Source organism: Notothenia rossii, assembly GCF_949606895.1.
Source record: "Notothenia rossii genome assembly, chromosome: 8".
Lineage (NCBI taxonomy): Eukaryota > Metazoa > Chordata > Actinopteri > Perciformes > Nototheniidae > Notothenia > Notothenia rossii.
In genome coordinates, this window is record NC_136906.1 from 68,100,081 (window position 1) to 68,121,786 (window position 21,706).

The 21,706-nt window shown below is 41.1% G+C and overlaps 2 protein-coding genes across 9 annotated transcripts in view; both read right to left on the minus strand.

The window, feature by feature from the left end:
- usta (uronyl 2-sulfotransferase a) overlaps positions 1-2,082 on the minus strand; it is a 52,049-nt gene extending 49,967 nt beyond the window's left edge. The window contains exon 1 of the mRNA XM_079641869.1: positions 1,582-2,082. Coding sequence (XP_079497995.1) covers positions 1,582-1,816 — 235 coding nt within the window. The 5' untranslated portion in view covers positions 1,817-2,082. The remainder of the gene's footprint in view (positions 1-1,581) is intronic.
- Positions 2,083-4,470: 2,388 nt separating this feature from the next.
- Positions 4,471-21,706, minus strand: part of sash1a (SAM and SH3 domain containing 1a) — a 164,898-nt gene continuing 147,662 nt past the window's right edge. For all 8 annotated transcript variants that reach the window (XM_079647046.1, XM_079647041.1, XM_079647040.1 and 5 more), the window contains 10 exons: positions 19,996-20,070; positions 19,627-19,770; positions 18,277-18,409; positions 17,179-17,348; positions 16,792-17,001; positions 14,431-14,581; positions 13,693-13,821; positions 9,955-10,970; positions 7,732-7,863; positions 4,471-7,127 (listed from right to left, as the gene is read on the minus strand). In XM_079647046.1, the coding sequence (XP_079503172.1) occupies positions 6,867-7,127; positions 7,732-7,863; positions 9,955-10,970; positions 13,693-13,821; positions 14,431-14,581; positions 16,792-17,001; positions 17,179-17,348; positions 18,277-18,409; positions 19,627-19,770; positions 19,996-20,070 (2,421 nt within the window). In that variant the 3' untranslated portion in view covers positions 4,471-6,866. The remainder of the gene's footprint in view (positions 7,128-7,731; positions 7,864-9,954; positions 10,971-13,692; positions 13,822-14,430; positions 14,582-16,791; positions 17,002-17,178; positions 17,349-18,276; positions 18,410-19,626; positions 19,771-19,995; positions 20,071-21,706) is intronic.

Below are 21,706 nucleotides of genomic sequence, written 5' to 3' on the forward strand. Positions count from 1 at the left end.
AGCAGAGTGCTTCTTAGTGAGGGCATAAGTGTAAGATACATTACAGCAGTCAGACTGTGCCCATTACAGTGGCTTTCGTAAATTACTGAAAATTAATAATGTATTGTATTGACTGCTGCAACATCTAAATCACATTTAGGGCTGCAATGATTCTTTGGAGTGACTATGCTTCAGTGTGTACTAACGCTGCATTTTTAGATGAAAATAAAGCTTTAAAACTGGCTTTCAATTTGTTCAGCACATTATTTAAAAAAACATTGTTCCTGTACTTTAAATTCTACATATGGCAAATGTATGTGTTTGTTTTGCAACACTTGACCAAATCACAATGATTTTCTGACAGCTGCTGTGTGCAAGCGTGTGTGTTCATGCCTGTTTTGTGTGTGTGAGTGAGGAAACCAATCTGACCCACGGGATTAGTGGCTGACCTGGTGAGTGACTCTTATTCTGTTCCAGATGTTTATCACGTCATAAAGCCTCAAGCCCTCTGCGAGAAATAGGTAGGAAGTTAGGAACACAAACTCCTTTCAACACACAAACACATGTCCCAGCTGCAGCCCGAGTTGTAGCAGTGACAGACAGACATGTCGATAAGAAGTGTATCAGCCACTGAAGAGCACACACACACACACTTCCTTTTTAAAATATTGATATATCTAATCCAGCCTGACATCAGAACAGAGCTGTCATATGTCTTATCGTTTCTTCTTGTTATAACTTGGTAAAGCATAATGATAGTAATATAAGTGCCAAGTCATATCTAGGGAAATCTCATTTTGAAGTGTTCCCTTAGGCATTTGAAATGTATTTGATATGAAAACAGTTGGCAACTTCATATCAGAACAGACAACTCCACATTCCCTTTACTGTATCAATTAAAGAAACATCAGGTCTAAGTCATAGCATGTTCTCCTATACTAAAACACCAGCATACATTTAGCCTTTAGAACACTGTTGCGCTTGTTCCACCGGTGCCAGTCGTGCGTAATGAGCTCCCTGTGGCTGGAGCGCATCAGCTGGCTGTACAAGAAGAGGTGTCAGTCATAATCCACATACAGTTTGAATCTTTACAGTTGCTAAATTATTGTTACCAAAATAGATCCCAATCTACCTCGGACAAGTCAGAACTGATATTCAAATGTTGCAAAGAGGAGTGCATTCCTTTAGGTTTTTAGTGTGAATTAGTGGACTTTTAAAGAACGGATGGATATTACATTTTAAAAACAGAGACAGCTGTGCACATTCAAATATAAGTATTTACGCAAATTGTTGTTGAATGCGTCTAAAGTAGGTTCGCTTGGAGCAACTTTGGTGGTTTAAGGGTTATGAATGACGAAAATAAATTAACTTTGAGGTAAATGGGTCGCTGGGACACTAGCCTCAGGTTCCATTCATAAAAGACACTTTTTCCCAGTAGCTAGCGAGAGGTTCAAACGTTGATAATCCTCTTTTCTTTTTGGATCAACTTTCATTGAAAGATCTAACCGAAGCAGGACGTTTAGACTTTCAGTGCAACTTCTATTCAAAAAACTATCTTTGATGACGCGCTTAAGCCAGCAGAGGAAAATGAAAAGTTCTTACCGAGATACTGTCGGATGTCCAGCAGGATTTTAGGGGGTCCTCCGTTCAGCTGGTAAAACAGAGAGGCGAAACAGAAGAGGAACAGCGTAGCCATGCAGAAACCATAACCTCGCAAGGAAAATCGCAGCGGTAGGGCAGAGAGTAAGCTGTACTTTCTGTTGTTTCGCTCTCTAACGTGGTTGGTAGTCTGGTTGTTGTTGCTGTGAAGGGAACTGCTGCTGAAATTCTTCATCATCTCCTCCTCACAAAGTGCCGTGAAAAGTCACCCATCCGCATGTGGAAAGTGAAACTTGTCGCTTAGAGAGCATTTGAGTCGGACGGCCAGTTGTTTTGGAGACGCGCAGGCTCTCCTCAGCTGCCGCAGCCACGGGGTTGTTTTCTGCGCACAGCGTTTCGCTTCTGCTCGGTCCCTCTCGTTTGCCCTCGTTGGATAAGTGTTCCTTCCTTCCGTGCTTCCAGCCGAGTTAAGGGTCCATCCTTCTGCTCGGAGTCTTTTGGGTGTCAGATTACTGAACGTGGAAAGAGGAAAAACTTCCACCTCATACAAGATTTGGTTTGGAATCAAGTGCATAAAACAGCGTCACCCAGTGTTCGGGGAGGGAGGGGGCAAGTAGTCGCTGGGCATTCATTGAAACGAGTTTGATTTGAAGCAGCCAAGAGACTGATAGGAGACTGTGGAAAGAGTTAACTGCGAATTTACATGTTTCATTTCAGTGAAGTGGAAGTCTCATTTAGTGGTAGCCTTATCCTTAACCAAAGCCTCGACAATATGATGACAATAAAGGTCTATAGTAGCTTATTCATGATTTTGAAATATGACATGACATTGAAATGTCTTCATTGTTAATAGAAACACCACAGTGACCTATTTCCTGTGGTTATTATAAAACGGAACAGGCTGTGTTATCACTACATTAGATACGGGCGTATATCTTTGATGTGTTGAAAAGAAGGTGAGATCAGTATCTGCTCACTTCTCTGTGTGTGTGGGTGTGTGTGCGTTTTAAACTTTCTCCTTCCCCTGAGGCCAGCTGTAAGGAACACTGAGCCATATATTTTTCCACAGCAGGGGCCAGAACCCACCATTAGACTACAACTGCACTTAGGTGACAGACAACCGTCATTCAACACAATAACAACCTCGTCTGAGACTTTCACTGGTGACGGATACAGTAGTCAAGGGAGCAACAACGGCTGTGAGAAACACTTTGGCTTAAAAGACTAAATGTATTAAAGAACACAATCATTCTGCGATGGGCCCATTGCCTCGGATTTTCCTCAGGTAAATTATCTGTGAATCGTAGGAGTAGAGTATTTTTGCAGGCTAAGCAGAAAAAGTGTGAATTCATTATGGGTTTATGACCCAATCTCCCCTGCAGCACATCAGTTTATTACACAGTAAGGATGTCAGTAAGGTCGTTGTTGTAAACCAGGTTTAGAACTACTGGCAGTGGGACTACATTGTTTTGTATTTCTGGTGTCATTTTACCTTTATTTTGACTGTGGAAAAAAAGCGAAGCACCTGAAGGAAGCATGCACAAACTGACATTAAATGTAGTAAACAGTGATTCTACCCACCTGTTATTACTAAGGTTGTGTGCACTCTGCTAACGTCATACTAGGGTAAACATTATTATTGTAAAAGTAGTAGTAGAAGTGGAGAAAATAACTTCATTTTGGCTGCAGGACAATCACACATCTGAGCATGGCCCACTGCGCTCACTTTAATGAGTTTAGCCTTGCATAGTGAAAATCAATAGGGTCGTGTGCAAGGGCAATAAACATGGGGGCTACAAATTCACATATTTGGATTTGCCGTCAAACTTAAGTCAGACTTCAACAACATCACAAACTTTTAGAGGAACTCCTTAAGTGACTTCAGATCTCTCTCGAGGGAAATTAGTAGCAAGTGAATGTCCCAATAAGGATCAATAACAGTGTGACTCACCTTTACTGGTGAGGAATCATTGGCATCATAATGAATAGGTTCACTCACTCACACATAATTATGAAATAATGATCCTGACACAAACGCTCAAAACTGATTGTTTGATTTATTGAAGGAATATTGAAATTCATTCTGAATATCTTTGCTTCTAAATATTGTGATCCCACAGCAGATTCTCATCATCAATTGTATACGGACACACATGAAGCCGTGCATGAACGCCGCAGAGGAAAACGGTTCAGAGTAATGTGAATAAACCCAAGCCAGAAAGCCTTCCATTGCATTACGGTCTCCTCCTTTCCTCCTGAGCAAGTTTAAAATGGATGAGCAATTGTATCTGTTGGAGAGAGAGTCGTGAAGTGGAAGCTAACCGCACATTGCATCTGTGTGAAGGACACTTATTGCTCAGCGGCTGCTTTCTAAAAAGTTACTAACCAAGGACGACCAATGAACAAGTTTTGTTGCTTTTGTTCCTGAAATAAATGCTTGTTCAGTTGTGTTTGTTTCCACTCAGAAGAATGTTAAACACCAACGCAGAGAGGAGTTATGAGAGTTAAATCTCAGAGGCAGTCTGTTGGGACATTTTTATCAAATTGGGTTCTCGGTCTGGTGCCCACCTATTGGGGCTTTTTGACATGAATAAGATTGGAAAATCCTTTTTGTTGTTTCATTGATAACAGCTGCTGTACAACACGAACCAGACTCTCCTGTCTTCGTCCCGATGAACAGATGTGAGAAGTTTTTTTTTTAGTTTTTAAATGATGCATTACAAGCCAGACAACGCAAAACACTGTTTTTGAGCTCCTTGCTTTGACTGTCTAGTAAGTGTGTGTGTGTGTGTGTGTGTGTGTGTGTGTGTGTGTGTGTGTGTGTGTGTGTGTGTGTGTGTGTGTGTGTGTGTGTGTGTGTGTGTGTGTGTAGTGACAATCAGAAGGTCAGTGTATGGCAAGAAACAGTTTTTTATTATATTTCAGAATGACAAATAGTTATGGACATTACTTTTGTTGTTTCAATACACAAGCAAATCTGTATGGACAATCATTAGGTAGATGAAAACCAAATAAAATAATTTGTACACATATTTTACAATACATACTGTAGTTCCTCACTGGCTAAAGCAATATGCATTTTGCAGGAAGGTATTGCTATTCATATAGTACAGCTAATTACAGTCAATATGAAAATAAAAAGGCAAAAATAAGTTATATAAATATCAATTACATATACAGAATGTGCAGGTTTTGCTAAGCATTTTATATATGTAATTAATCATTTATTTTTACAAGACTGCAAAACAAACTGGAAGTGAGTAACTGGAACTGGTTAACCCGTGGATGTTAGCAAACTTGGCATTGGGAACTCAAAAATAAAATAAAATACCAGCATATCCTACTGAAACCCTTTGAAATACCTGACAACAATTGTCCATTAATGGACCTGTGAACAAAATGTAGCCAATTCTGCCTACAAAACAGCTAGATTTACCCTCTAAAGTGCATTTACAGTGTCAGTATTTTCATTCTTTACAAAACACTTCTTGAGTCTCTTACTTTTAAAAAAAAAGAGCCCCAATCACGCTTTTTCAGAGAACCACTTTGATTGAAAAAATAAAAGGCATCAAACATCTACCTATCAAGTGCCCACTGCAACAAAAAAAACATCCTCTAATTTTAGCAATACCACTTGGTCAAATTTTAAATATGAAGTCTTCAGGTCAGCTCTTGGTATGAAAGAACTCTGCTGTTAGAAATAATAGAAATAACACACACATGTTAGCTCCATTTTATGCAGTGTGAAATGGAAGAGCATCTGGTTGCTTTTGTTTTCTGTTTTTAGCCCAAACTTTAGGTAACAGGCTATCCTGACACCGTTTCCCTGATTTACAAAACTATTTAGCGAAATGGTGTATGCTGGCCTTAGAGGTCAGATTTTCACCTGATAGAACTACATCTATCCTCAATGTGTTTTCTATAGCTACAGTATAATAAAGTCCCAAACAGCTTATTATCAAGCTATAAATCAAAAACTAAAACACTTTAACCAAAGAGTAGACAGTCCAATAAATTCCAGATATGACAGCCGAGATGTCAGCCGTCTCTTTTGAACATTTCTATTTTCTCCCACAACCCTCTGCATGGAGCAACTGTGTGTTTAGCATGGGACGACGTGTGTGTCGTGTCTGGGGTTTAGTCGTTTAATTTTCATGTGATCTTTGAAACCACAATCCATCAGAGGCATGTTTTGTGCTCCACATCCATATGTGTGGCTGAAGTGATCTGGTTGAGTGTGCCACATTCAGAGCAAAAAGGCTTGAACTTTAAGCAGTTCAGCCTGGTGGTATAGTCCATACTATACAGGGTTAATGAAACTTTTCATTCATAATGGTAAGGCAACTTAAAACCTTCTTGGACACACAGGGAATGTTTTGTTTCTGTGAAAGCTGATTGTGATTACTGAAGCTTTCTCGAAGACTTATATTCAAACGGGCGCAGGCTGTGCATCCAAGATATGCAGTGAGATAGGACTTTTAATAAAATATGAAGTATAAAGCTGTGATGTCAGCGGTTTCAGCTTAAAAATGACAGAGCAGGCCTCAAAATAAGGCTGCAACATTCAAAAGGCAAACAAAATGTTTAACATAAAAAATGAAGATATGCGTTATGCTATAATACAGAAACATGATTCAAAATAAGCCATCTCAAAACCACCGTTCATCATAGTTTGGTGTATGTATTTAGTTGGTAAAAGTCCAGATATTAAGTGAATGTTGTCATTGTGAATCCATTAGAGCGAATGAAACGCTGAATGAGGAGTAAATCACTTTGGCCGAGCTACTTCCTTAAAAGACAGTCATATAACGTTGCCTCGCCACAAAAGATGAAAACGAAGCACTTATGAAATATGCAGGAAGTAAATCGTCTTTCTGTATTTAAAAAACATCCATCCTACAAAAGAGTGTGCTATCTTCCTTCAAGGCGGATCCAAGTCTTTATTTTAAGACTTTGGGGGTGTCTTCAGAAAGGAAGCCATCCCACAGAGTGAGTCTACAGTCTTCTTTTAAAAAGGCATCTGATATCTTGACTTGGCTGCAGGAGAATCTCCACAGTGCCGTAAACATTTGAGAAAAAGAGTGATGAGGAGAATCAGAGAGCAGGGAGGCTCACTTTCAGTCTTTGACACATGCGAGACAGGAAGTACTGCAATGCTGCGGTCACTCGTTCGATCTGCGAGTCCTGTGGCCGATTTGTCTTTGGCCGCATACTGACCATGTCTAAAAAAAAAAAAAATGCTGACCAGTGAGTTGATACCTGTTATTTTATCCAACTGCATCAGCATGTTAGGACTGCCCCTCTCTGTGAGAGCCGACCAATCGGGCCTCGCTGACCAGGCGGCGGGCGTGTCTCTCATCTCGCACCCCCGCCTCCCACACACCGCTCTCTGTTAACAAGGACACGCCCCTCAGCGTGTCGATTCCCGCCGCCGCCAGAAGTGTGGCGTACATGGGGAGGCCGATGGAGGTGAGCCAATCAGAAACTGTGCTGATGTTAGCTGAGGGCAGAGGCTTCCGGCACATTTCTGTCAAACCTCCAGAAGGAATCTGAGTGACAAAATGGGGTAAAAAGGGATGAGTTACTGTAGCTACTCTGATGTTGTCACTTTACTGAACATACATTTAGATTAGTGTTAAAAAAGCATTAATTGACCAAATCTGCGACCATGTACGTGCATGAATCCAAGCATTCAGACACACAACCTGACAAACACTTGACCTTCATGCTTAGTTTGAGCCTCCTAAGGTGAAAACTGTGGCTGCCAAATGGTGGGGACATATTTGTTTTGTCCCACCAACTGACTAGAGCTTTTCAGGCAACCTTTTTTTCTGCCAAATCATGCCATCGATATGGGGTAAAGATAAGCCTATTAGGTCTTCAGACAGCATTAGTCTACTAGAAACCCATAATACATAAATAATTCCCTTTTAAAAGTATATCTCACCCAGCTTGTTTAATGTTTAAGCAGGCATAATAATGATAGCTTCTCAATCAGGGGACCATCATTGGCTGGAGGGAAATGACTGTTATAACTGGCCATTCTTCATTGTTAATTCTTAGAAAAGCGTAACTTTATCTAGCTTTATAACTCCTAAGCATAGTCTCCATTGATTTAAATGTCTTTTTGGATAATCAGTGCTGTTCTCTTACGGCCATGCGGTGTTGTTTGCGGAGCTCTTTGACTCGGAGCTGGTCCAGGGTGGAGGCCACGTCCTTCACAGGCTGCTCCAAGTCCTCGGAGTAACGCTGCACCAGCGGCTTGGGGATGCCACAGCGGCCGTGCTGGAGGAAAGGCGGGAACAGAGGGACATTAGACATATACAAGCTGAGCGGGGAAAACATTTCAACCATAAAAATAAACATACATTTACATTTTCAAAAAAAAGAAAACTTTCTGTCACATTTTGATGTTTCAGAAAGCAGTACAAAGGCAACCAGTGAGACAACATGAAGCGTTCTGATATTAGGGATCATTTTTGACTCATTACGGTGATAATGAGGACACAGATCGGGTTGTTCATGAACAAATGAAGCAGGCTAATGGCATCCAATTACCTCTTTAAGAACATCATCTGATTTCAAGAGGTGTTAGCGAATATAGACACTATAATTCAATTCAGGTCAGTGTCCTTTTGTTCTGGCTCCTATTCAAAGTATCACTGATAGTACTTTTTTTCTCACAAAAATATGAGGGTGAGAGAAGAGGAAAGAGAGAAAGATAAAGGATTTTAGCAATTGTATGAACAATCGCCGTGTGAAGGATAGAGCCAGGCAGAAAGCTCGGCTCAACTTTTTGAAAATGTTTTCTTGTTCTTTCTCTCTTTGTGTAGACACCTGGAGCAATGGCAGGTTTCCAGCTAAGCCTGGTTTTGGTTGGCTGAACTGGACCGGAGGTCTTTTGAGGATCAAAGGGTGGGTGGATGGAGGAACTGATCTCTCTGGAGAGCAGGTCATACAAGCCTACCGTTCACTCTGCCTGGGAGAAACACGGCCAGATGGCTTTAGGTCGCCAACAATGGACACATTTCAGAATGTATAATGATGTTATCCTCTTTAAACATGCGTAGGGCAAGGGCTGGATATAATTTGAAATATTCTATTCCCTCCCAATATGATTTCTGAGATTTGATCGCTTTACTACAATGGTACTGTTTTGAGCTTTGAAAAGACAACAAATATCTTATACGGAGTAATATAAAACATTCAAAGCATTTCATACTTTACTGTTTGAAATACTCAATGCTATGGACACGATTAATGAAAAAAATCAGTAGCCAGATTATATTATCATTCTCAATTATTACAAAAAATGCACTGCTTAATCAGCAAACTATTTTAAAATGTTGTCTGCAGTTTTAACCTGTGTGACCTTTGAAACTATGAGTGCATTTACTGTATTGTGCAAACTCCCGCCCTCCATGTTTCTACAGTGTGCCTCTCATGTCCCTGCTAAACCACTTCTGACTAACAGGAATCCACCAGGGCTGTGCTGTGGTCCCACCCATATGTCTCACCTCATCTCTTGATGCCTCTGCGTGTTTGTTGCTTTCATGCCAGTGTTGGGGCTCCACCATGTTAAAGGGGCCCAGCCCGGGGTCTGGCGAGTGGCAGAGGGTTTTATAACCCTGTCTGCCTTCAGTAAGACTCAGCTTATAAACTTAATAGTCTGAACCGCATCATAGTAAGTCTCAGTCCTTAGTGTTTCCCTGAGCTCCAGGCAGCGTACTTACTTTTGTGAAACACACACTAACAAATGCACTTGCATAGAAATAAGAATCTGCACACAAAAAGAAACACACAAACTTTAGACTCTATTAGTTTCTATTTTCAAACTAAATTAGTCCCAAAGCAAGCTGCTGGTGTTGTTGGGACAGAGTAATTTAGATCTAAGCTGCAGTAAAATTATGACTGAGTCAGGCATGTTACGTTGCTAAACTCAAAGAGCCTGACGCCAGAAAGTATTGCCCTGAGGAGCCCATTTTCAAATTAACCATGGAAATATGACTTCATATAATTAAGTCATGTGTTGGCTCAGATGTTTTTTTTTAATAGAACACCTTACCATATATACTTTAGTGCGTATATGTTTATTTTAATTATCAGCATACCAACTTATGTGAGAGTGTATAAAGATTTCCTAATGTTTAAATAATGAAGGGATCAAGTTTGGTGGTCTTTTTACTTTGAGTAGGAGGTCTTATTGCCAACATCTGGCCACATGTTCTGAAGTCTATAAGGTTGTATCAACCGAATAGATTTTTTTTCTGTTTAGTTATTGATCTGCTTTAAAACCAAAATTATTGCAAATATATTGGTAATAAGAAACATTGTGAGGGGATTCTTCATGCCATGGATTAATGGAACTTTACTAACCTTGTCAGAGTAGGGCTCCTCAGTGAGATCGATGCCCTCGGCCTCCAGCCGTTGTTCCAGGAGGGTTAGCAGGTCAGGGCCCATCTTGGCATGGGAGACCTTCCTCGCAACAGCCACCTTGCCCCCCAGATCTGAGAACCACGGGGGCTGCACAGCTGTGGGAGTGCCTGAGTCCTCGCCCATGGAGGAGGAGGAGGAGGAGGAGGTGGCACAGGGGCTGGCGGGGGTGCTGGGGCTCTTGGCAGGCAGAGCAGGGGCCCCGAAGCTCGGGCTGCTGCTGCGGATTACAGGGCTGCTGGGGTAAGAGCGGTTGAGGGAGTGGGTCGGGGAGGGAGTAGGTGATGGTGAAGAGGGCAGGGAGAGAGGGGGGTGACGCAGGCCGTTGACCAGTCTTTCCCTCGACTTCTTAGCAGGAACGGGGGGAGGGACTGGAGGCTTCTTGGCGTGAGTCCGGATCACCCTCTCCCCACTTGACTCAGGCGGACTTGGAGTGGGACTTGAGAGGAGCTCTGGAGGACTGCGGGTATGGGGAGGGGGACGAAGAGGCAGCTGGGAGGGCAGGGGGGGTCTTCCTTTTGGGCTCACTGTTGGGGTCCTGCTCTGAGCTGGGGAACCCTCATCTCTGCAGGCCTTGGTGGGGCTACTGCTGCCTGATTTAGGTTCTTTCTTGGCACTGTTAAGCTCCACACTCAGATCCTTCTGCTCAAAGCTCTGGTCCCAGTGCATATCCCCCAGAGAGTGGGAGCGCTTCCAGGGGGCGGTGGTGTGCAGGGGTCCGTCCAGGTCCTCACAGCTGCGGCTGGCAGGGATGGGGGACCTTTTTTGGGCTTTGCGCAGCGCCAGCAGGTTGAAGCCCTTCAGGGAGGGTTTGATGAAAAAGCTTTTTGGGAACTTGCGCTGGTTCTTGTTGTTCTGCTGCAGAGCTTCTGTTGAGAGGGTCATTGGCAGGGTGGGGTAGTCGGGAGAATGGAGGCCGGCTGAGGAACGACTGGAACGGGATGCCTTCCTGCTCTTACCTGCAAAATAAAAACATTGATCTTCTCTTAGTAATGACATCCAGACACTTTCATCCAAGTGCAACCAAGTCTTTGACGATTACAAGTTTGTACACCTCTTTTGTGAAATGCTAACAATCAAACAGTTACTCCTCAGCTTGCTACGGCCATGACCTCATTAGTATAAAGTAAGATCCATGTGAATATGACTCAGCATTACTGTATTTTTCCACATGGCTGCCTTTAGCCCACACTTTTGTTCCTTTATTTATGTTGGATCATGTATTTATAGCATTAGAAAAACAAGCTCACTTTTCTTTTTTCAAACAAAGCTAAGTAGTTTTATATAAAAAAATCTACTCCTAATCATTACATCCTTTTTGTTAAATGTTTACCTGTAAACCCCAGTCAAAATCAGAGACATGTTTATGAAGAAAGGGAGGAGGCCCCCTGGGATATAAAAATATTTTTGCCACGAGACCAAACTCGCTGATTTGTTGTTGTCATGGCAGCAATCACAAATTCAGACATCTCGACGGGAAGTTTCAGAAAACTGTGGAACAAAAGGTTGAGGCAACTTACCATCTCTTCTCTGGCTTACACAGCAAAATGGAGGGGTGAAATGGATGGGTGCCACATAGTGTGGCTTGCCAAAGATTTTTTAATGTTGGAATGACAGAAAGGAGTTCAAAAGATGGAATGTCTCATGGTTTCCCAGTTTCCCATGTTTGGCTAATTTGGATTGAGTGGTGATAAAACATTAAATTACTTAAATGTTCCAATAAATGCTATATTTACTTTAATCACCATGTTCATTTCAGACATTAGATTTTTAAGGTACATTTATGTATTTTACAGCAACATCGTGAGTTATATAAGATATAATTGTCATCACTATGATTTGTTTTATCAAGTAAAATATAATAACAGTCTGCAGAGTGCAACACAATTAACATGATATAACATTCATAACAATGTATTAATATTTACATATAAATATGAGTAATCAAAGACTCATTTAAGATGCATGAGTTATTTTGTGTTACAAAAATTATAATCTAAAGATGTGTTCTTAACATATGAGAATTAGTATGTGGATCACTGACTGAACATAATCATGATCTGCCTTTTACTTTACTGGGCACCACACTGTGTACGCATACGAAAATGACGAGTTAAAATTGATCAAATACAAAAGTTATTTGATGATGTAAATAAGAATTAAGTTAAAGTAAAACTAAACACATTTGTTTAAAGAAGCTGTTTTGATTAAAAGAGCATCAATTCATGGCTCAATAACTTTTCCCCAAAGGAGGAAGTTTGAAAAACATTGTCTGCATAATGTATTTTAAATACTTTCTATGTTTTACATTTCAATCAAATGTTTTTGCCAATCAGGAATATGCATTTACATAGCTGTGATTTTAAGGAGCCCTGAGACTGCAAGAAGAGGTGCAGCATGTCCACTTAATGTTATGCAGCTGGTTTGCGGAAAATAGTGTTTAGTGGCATGGAAGGAAAAACAGACAGAAAAAAGGTGAAACGTAAAAAATAAAGCAAGCAGCACCAAAGTCCTTTTTTAAAGAAGTGGCTTTTATTCCACAACTTAAATCTCTACGTTGGCAGATTGCACGCTTTACTTTTGAAACTTGAATCAGACATAGAAACATAAAAAGGAAACCAAGTAGTAACTCTGGAAACCAACAGATATAGAAAGAAGACATTTGACAAAGCAGTGATTTATGAGTTATGGAGCTGTTGGAAAGCATGTTAGGAAGAAAGCTAGCATACAGTCCTATGTAAGAGGATAACACAGTTTCAAAAATAAAGAAAAAAAAAATCTCACAAATAAGACCTCAATAAACTTCTATATTCAGAACTCTTGCACAATCAATATACTAGTATTTAAAAATATGTTCATCTTTTTTTTTAGGCACATACTGTCGATTGTTTGTGCAACATGGTCACTACAAACACAAGAAAAAGTGACAGATTTAAATAGTAATCAGTATTTAGGCATCCAGATTTAAATGGCAGGTGTGCTCTAGTACCTGTCTGGTAAAACATTTTAAATCCTAATGAGCCTATAGAATCACCACTGCAAATAAAACAAGCATTTATGAACATGCTACTTTGCAAGCTTGTTTCCTATATTAAAAACACTTAACAGAAATACTCTATTAGCCCATATTCGTCGTGCCGGTATCCTTTAACAAGCCGTGCATCCACAGGCGGAGGAGCAGAGAATCTGAGTCCAGGACTGGGCAGTGAGTTTGTTCTGTGCACTGGGGGGGGTCTCTCCCTCTGTGCTCCCAGCATTGTGGGGTGGACTACGCTTAGTGGTCTTGGACCGGGCTTCCTCTCAGTTACAATTAGACTTTGGCACTGATGACACAGAATGCCTATAAGATGGAAAGACGGGTGAAGAAAGTAGAGTGAAAGGATAGTTAAAGTCTTTAGAGATTGAGGTGATAAGCAGTTCTTTTTCTACAGCACCGACTAGAGGAGAAAAGGAAGAGGTTTGGGGGAAGCTATGGCAGACAAAGGAGCTTTCTGGATGGCAGGCGCTGGTCCAAAGGAGGGAGATGGGTGAGGAGTTGTAGAAGCATGGAAAGAGATGGAGCGGGCACCCACAGAGGGAAAAGGAGAAGGAGACGCTGTGGCACTACAGTACAGCTAGGCCAGACCCAAACTAGATCCAAGCCTAGGGTCTAGCTGGTCTACACTACAAAGCTATCATTACCATTCTCCAGGTTCTCATTGCTCTCGTAGCAGCCGGAGTCTCGCGGGGAGTCTCCCACCAGCCCCCGGCCCTCAGACAGCAGCTTCTCCTGGGAGCCCGACAGGCCGCTGCGCTCTGGATCACTGCTGCCTGAAAATACAAAGACACACAAAAAACAGCAATATAATCAATATGATGGTTGAGCATTATTCAAACACAACATTTGTTATGTTGTCTGCCTTTATTAGAAAGCCACAGTAGAGATTGACAGCTCATGGTCAATGTATGGGTTATCCCTTTACAAATGATCAGGACTTAAGAATATATATATATATATATATATATATATATATATATATATATATATATATATATATATATATATTACTATTTTCCCAGATATCTGTCTCAATAAATAAACATTTGTTTGATATCCGTTTTGCCACACGGCTGAACTGTACGGCGAAAAATGTTGTTTCACAGGTTATTGAAAAATAAAAAACTTGCAGCTGATCCACTTATTGCACATTGCAATGGCTATGACAGGGATGTACTGTCTTTACTTAGGAATGACATAAACCTATACAATTCTACAGATGCTAACACAGATTCTTGCTTTAAAGTGAGAGTTCCTGCAAATAGGTAGATTTTGGGCAGATTTTAGTGAGACTAACCAGTAAAACGCAAGATCTTAACTCTTGGTCGTCAACCTTAATCAAAATAGTGTGGAGTGTGTTCTCACACGTTATTTCGACTTACTGTCATACTCCTGTAGCAGCTCTACGGCGGTGAGCAGCACGGCTCTGTGTTGAGGATCTTTGATGTTCAGCTCATCCAGGTCCTCCTCTTCCAGCAACTTGAAAGTGTCCAGGTCCTCGTAGCCGTTGAATAGGAAAGTGGGCATGTGCTCCTGTGTGAAATAAAGGTCACGTGTGAGTTTAACATTTCTTTTGAGGGGCTAAGAATGATTATGTCATAATAAAACATACACTAGACTAAATAAAAATAACCTCTGGATATGAGTCATTAAACCAGTGAAAAAACTTTGGGCTAGAAACATTAAATACAAACATTGAGGTGAGGTAGGAGAGAAAAAAAAAGGGTTCACACTTGTCATCTGCTCATAACTTACTTTCAAACCAGTATATTTTGAAATGACTGCTGAGTCAAATCTAAACTGCTGTTTAGATTTTCAGATGGCATGTAATCACTTTGAGCCGTGACTAATTTGCTTATGGCTGCCTCAACTGTCAACACACATTAATATGGCATACACTTTTTCATGTTGGCAGGCACGTAAAACTGATTTGTAGCAACATGTACCAATGGAGTAAGAGCATGGAGTGAGCAGCCACAATCCCAAGCTGTTCTAACTGTGACCAAGATGGCAAACAGGACTTGAAAGGAAAACCAGCCGACTTAATGTGGCAACAAGCAGAACCGAATGTGGAGACTGTTACATAAAATCATTCCTCAACCACGGAAGGCAACGTTTTACACACCAACACAAAGAAAACACCAAAGCTAGTCACTCCAAACCACCCTGTTATCTGAGAGGGTGCAAACCAACAAAAAAGAAATCTAGATACGCCCTGTGTGCACAGTCAGCTCACACCATCGTTCAACACAGTCGTAACTGCTTCTACTTCCAATATTGCTTGGCTTTATGTTTGTGTGACCCACGCACTCTGTTGGATGAATACATAGACTGTGTGTCACCAGTGAGACCATCAATTACAATGGTAGAGACCTCACAAAAAAACTGTGTGTGCTCTATTTCTGCTGGATAATGGAGGACTAAACAAAGGACCACCGACTAACAAACACAGGCAGCGGTGTCCTTTCACTCACACTTTCTTGTGTCTTTTGGCCTGTCAAAAACCCAAACACATTTCAAATCCAAAGATCATTTCGCAGAGCCCTTCTCGCGCAACAGTTACATGAGTATGGAGATTAACACTTTATGGCTACAAACAGGCATTGTTGGTGTGTTCAAAAACATAAAGCTGAGGAAATATCTACACTAAAAAAGATGTGAGGCACTTTGAGGTAGTTTCTTAACATTTAATTTGAAAAGAATCCCCTCTATAAACAGGTGAACATTTCTGTCCATGGAGAAATGGGCTGTATATAGAAAAAATACCTATTGTTCGTCTACATAAACAACAAAAACTTGTACAAATAAATACTTGATTTAAGCTCTAATACCTCTGCTTTAATACATTTTAAATGTATTGGCTGTGATGTTTATGCTTAGTCTTGGATGTGAAATAAATTGGTCTAACTAACTAAAAAGAAGAAAAATCCCTTTTTGTTGACATAAGTTGAATAACTGAATGCAAATGGGGCTTGTAAAGATAATGATCTTTGTTAAGAAAACTGTGGGACTGGAATTTATTTATACTTTTTCATCATCAGCACAAACCAAGAGAAGTAATAGTTCAAATGTACTGGTACACTGGTTTCAACCAGGAAACGTAACTTTTTGTTTTCGTGTTTAGTTTAATTCACCCCCGTTGTAGAAATCTGATGCTTCCTAAGGACACTCTGAAGCACTTTTGACACTTTTGGCTCACAGTTTAGAGCGCCTGTGCTGGAACATTAATAATCCACTCTGGATCTTTAATCTGTGACTCTCCCATTAGGCTGGCCGGAGATGAAACACAAAAAAATGTTTCCTTCTATTTGCGGAAGTGAGGCCTGCTGGCTGCCCGAGTGGGAGGAGATGATATCAAGCTCACAGCTATGTGTAGGTTTTGATTAAAGATGGGTGTTGTTTTGTTGGGGCGTGGTTGTGAGAATGTGGGTGTTAATGTTTATGCATCAGGGTAAGATCAAACATCCTGAGCTGTGTAGCCTGTAATTTTCTACGCTATATTTATCTCTGTTTTTCTGCAAATGTGTTTTGAAAATATTTGGCTAAGACAATATTTTCATTCACTCCATAAGATTAGCTTTCTCCTATTTAGATGGGTGAGACTTCTCAGTTTGGACAATTCAAGTTTGTACACAAAACACAATCAGCGTGGGTAAATCTACTCAACTGCCACTGAAAAAGACTCTGTGATTTGACCTGATGCTGTAAATCCATTCAGTATTCAACGCATGGCGACGCTGTACCTTGAGGTTGATGCGCTCCAGCAAGTCCTCCACTGATGAGGGCTTGGGGGGTCGGCCCTTCCTCCTTCTCCTTACAGGCCTCTTGGGTTTCTCCTCTTCTTCAACCAGCACATCCACGTAGATGAACTTGAAGGTGCCCACTTTGTTGTTCAGCAGACCCATCCACGTTCCCATGGGTGGCTTACTGATGACGTCAATCACATCACCGCGCTTGAAAATCACAAAGACAATCATTCAGAAAAAACTTAACTTTCTGAACCGCTTAGTAGTTAAAAATATTGAGCATTAAAAAAGTGAACCGTTTAAGTAGTAAAGTGTACATCCACAGCCCTCCAACCAAGCATTTTGGTCGGTGCATAATCATATCAAGTCCCAAAGTGTGTTTACCTTCAGTTTGAGGGAGTCTGAGTCGTATGGGCTGGGGGTGAAGTCTGTGTGGACCCGGGCGCGGCCACAGAACGGCCCCCTGTAAGGCGGCTCTTCGTCATCACCATCCTCGGACTTCACGCTTTCTCTGTTACTGGCTGACGAGTCAGTGGTGCTCACAGTCTGACCACCTGGAGACAAACACACACACAGATTTATAGAAGATATAAAAAGATTGCCTGGTCACTGTATAAACTTAGTAGCATGCAAAGGTTTGGATTTGAAGTAGAAGGTAGGACGGGTAGTAGTACTTTTCTAATATTATTTCGTCAATGTCTTTTTCGTGTCTTTGTGTCTGCATTGAGAGGAGAACTTGAACTTAAAGTCATAAAAACTTGAACTAGAGCTGAAGTCGAGTATTTGGCCAGGACTCCCTAACTAATCATTACCGTATGTTTGTCTGCTTGTTTGGCTGCTTTTTCTATGGCTTCAAATCACCTAGTCGGCCAAGTCTTTAATTCACCACGAGTATGAGATGATGGAGGGTATTTTCTCAACAAAGACGTGAGGGAAACAACCGGTTTAAGCTATCAGAAGTTGTAATTAGATAAGATGAGAGGTCACTTGAAGCCTCGATGAGATCACAATACATGACGCAGCCCGTGGAACTGGGTGTGATCTTCATGGCCGTCACTCCACAGAAATGATGATAAGTATACATGTATTGACAGAAGGTTGAGTAATCTGTATGAATTTGAAATACACACCAGCAAACAGTAAATGTAAAGAGCACCATCTAGTGTTAAACATCACTCAAAACAGGTGACTTAAGCTGTACACTAAATGTCCCTGTTTTTGCATTACATATTTGTACATGACATATATAATGATGTGATGACACCCTAGAACTACATGATTGTGCTTTAATGCTCCACCAGTAACCAAAGTGTAAAATAACAGTGGTTTGAAATAATGGAGGACTAATTGCTATGGAAGGAATGTTTTATGGAAGCAAAAACAATCTTGACAGCTTGTTCTATTAATCATGATGTCAAGAAACATACACTGTACTGCATGCTACATCAGTTTTGAGAAGCAGTTACTTGGATTATGTCTTACTCATTGAACTCTGTCCGCTGAGTGAACTTCGCAGACTTTCCACCGATCCTCCGGCCTTGAGCTTCGGCTTCTCCAGAGAGTCGGTGTCAGGCTGAGGGGACTGAGGGGAGCCAGGGGCTCCATCGGGACTGGACTGAATGACAGAAAGATAGACAAGGGGAAAGGGAAGGGGGGGATGGAGGAGTGATAGGGGTTGTCAGTATTTTTTCATAAAGAAACAGATGTAAAAGTGAGTTTTCAGCCCCAATGGGTTTACCAATGTGAACATTAACCAATCATCAGCTTTGAAAAAAGTATGTAAATTAAGCAGCACGCAAATGGGGAAAGAGTAATGTCTAATCAGTCTAATATCCAATTATGATATATGATCAGCTGTTTATTAGGTGACACAAAAGATAGATCCCCCACAGTTTAATACCCTGACATTTTCAGATGAAATCCAGTTACAGCAGTTATGGTAACATTTAGTCTGACATATACAATTATTTTGTGTTTTTTAGACCTGCATTGCATTATCTTGCATATGTTAGAAATAACACGATCAAAAAACTTATGTTTAAAGATTTTAAGTATAAAAGAAAAAAGGCTCAGACAATACAAATGTTGTGTGTATTATCAACCACCAGGTGGCAGTGTGGTCTCAAACTTTGTTGAACAATTGTCCCAAGGCAATTAATTTCTATTCGCTCTTTTCCATCCAATGGCTCCATGACTAATGAAAGAATATGTGGGTCAGTGTTGAGGCCACCATGATGGCCAGATGTTCAACTGTGCAATAATGACACACTCTGCAAGGTTACATCAAACTGGAGGGCTGGACAGGCCACTAGTAAAGCCACAGGATGCCCAAAGAAATTAGGCCTGTGCAGTTGAGACAGCCATTATACTCTCTCACACTTCATTTCCAGAGAACTAGCCTGGGGGAGACTTGCATCACTCCATGAGCTCAGCATGAAGCACACACTCCACCCAGGGACAGCACAGCAGAGAGAAATCCAAATGTGTGTGTGTTTAAAATCTCCATGTTTATACTGTTACTAACACAAATACTCCCACTCCCTAACAGCCTGTGGACAGAAAAAGTGGCTTACACTGCAAAACATCCCATAAATGTTTGCAGAACATGGGGCACTTTTATTTTTTTAAAGCAGCCCTTTGCTTACTCTTTTAAGGATAAAAAGTATGGTGTGTGAATTTTTGAGACTGTATATGTTTAAGCTATCACATTTAAATACAGTTAAGGTTCGGATGTACCTCACTTGCCTGGAAAATAAGGGAAACCTTGATATAAACTGAACTTTTTGTAAATAAAGCATTACAAAATGGTATGTGTTGGTGTAAATATCTAACCTGCTCAGAAAAGGAGCTGCTGTACTTCTTCGACATGCGTTTCCTCATAGTCTCCTTGACCGACTTGACCTTCTTGCCCAGTGAGATCCGAGAGGTGGTGGGGGACTTGACCACTTCTCTGTATATGGCCTCCTGATCTTTATGCTGTGATCAGAAAAAGGGAAGGGAGAACGGAAAAGGAAGGACAGAGGGGGAGAAGGTGACGGATACGGAGGAATCAGGAGCAGATGGAAATGGAAGAAGACAAAGGGCAGAGGGGGCACAAAAAAAAGAGGAGAAAACAGGAGAGAAAGGTGATTTAGTGTGACAGCGAGGTTCAGGTCGGGCTCTTCACAGCCTCTTCTAATTTTACGAGCTACCGGCACTTACATTGGCCTCTGAGCCCACGTTGAGCACATGGAGAGAACGGTTAGACAGGTCAAAGCCCCCGAAGCTGCACGTTCTCTGTGGGGGAGCCAAAACACAATCAAATGAGTCACATTTAGAATGTCAGGTTACAGGAACTCCCCATCCACACCCACTGAGGGTCAACTCACAATGATTCATGCTTGACACGACACAGGCAGAACTTTGATGAATGTACATGGGGATATGGTATATATGTATGCGGGGGCATGACGTCATATGGGACTTGTGGACAGCCAAAAGACATGATGTAACACAAACTGTTATACGAGCACCTCTTTAAAATTGCGGGTTACTGCACGGTTCGAGGCAAATGAGCTGTTATATTGACCGTGGAGAGCACTAAATTGTCCCCAACAAGTCGCTCATATTGTTTAAATCTTAAATCCCTGGATTAAATTAAACCTTTCTTGATGGGGCAAAGCTAAAATATATAGCCTTATTTTTACAAGATATATATTTATTACTTTTAAGCCTGATGCAAAATGTCAAGTGGTTAATTATGAAAAATGCAAAACAGGGCTTAGTATGCAAACATGCACAACATATAGGTTATTTGGAGCGGACAATGTGTTAATACTCATCAGAAACATTTTTGGGGAGGGTAAATTGTTTCTGCTGAGAGGACAGGGTGACATGGGGACTTTTTGGATCAACTGTGGAGGTCAACAGGGGTAGACACAACGGGAACTGTGACATGAGAGGCTTTGACTTCTTGAATCCTGCCTAAGCTCTGCAGTAGGTCACACACAGACATGTAGACACGTAGAGACATGCACAAATGCATCTGCCAAACAAGACTTTTTTCAAGTGGGGCCCTTGATAGCAGTTCTCATTTTCTTAAAAAGCCATTACTTCTAAACTCCCACAAACCCTGGACGAAGATCCTCCATGTGAATGCATTGCACGTTCAAAAAATATGTTGTGTATTAGATGTCCACAGCTGCAGTCCACAGCACAACTTCCCAGGAAAAGCAGTTTGGTGAACAAACATGTTTGAAGCCAAGTCCAAAAAAAAGCACTTTGAATGTGATGGCGATGCTTGATGGAATGGACATGCACCCAGAAAAAAAGTCTCTCAAAGACAATCATAGGAAAGAAAATCAACTAAAGATTCAAACAAATAAAAATCACATCAGCAACTGTAGAGGCACGGGCCAAAGAAGGACACGAAAAGCAACAACAGAAAAAGTGGATTTTTTTGGAGAGTTTTTGGATGAGAACGACCTCCGGTGATTTCACTAGAACACGATAGGATTTAGGTACCCTCAAAGTTGCGGGATAGCTCCACTGTATCACCACCTAGAGAATGTGTCCCTACTTCTGCTTATACACACAGGCATTTCATATATACAGGGAGCAAGTGAGTCCCTTGCTATACAACCACACTGTTTTAATGCTGGTTGACGTTAGACAGAACTTACATTTTGCATTCACTGCGATATGAATAAGTAGTAGCTGTTTTTCTGTTTCCACTTCTCTGTTGTTATACACAGCCTAACAATTAATTTGAACGTTTATAAGCCATAAGCAGTTGACTAAGGCGTTTCATTGAATATGTCTCTAAGGCGATGTACTGTGCAGTTCTAAAGATGAGCAGCTTCGGGTTTGTATAATATCCCTTTTGCCCACAGGGATCAGTGCGTGTATGCCAGTGTTCCTCAAGGATCTGACA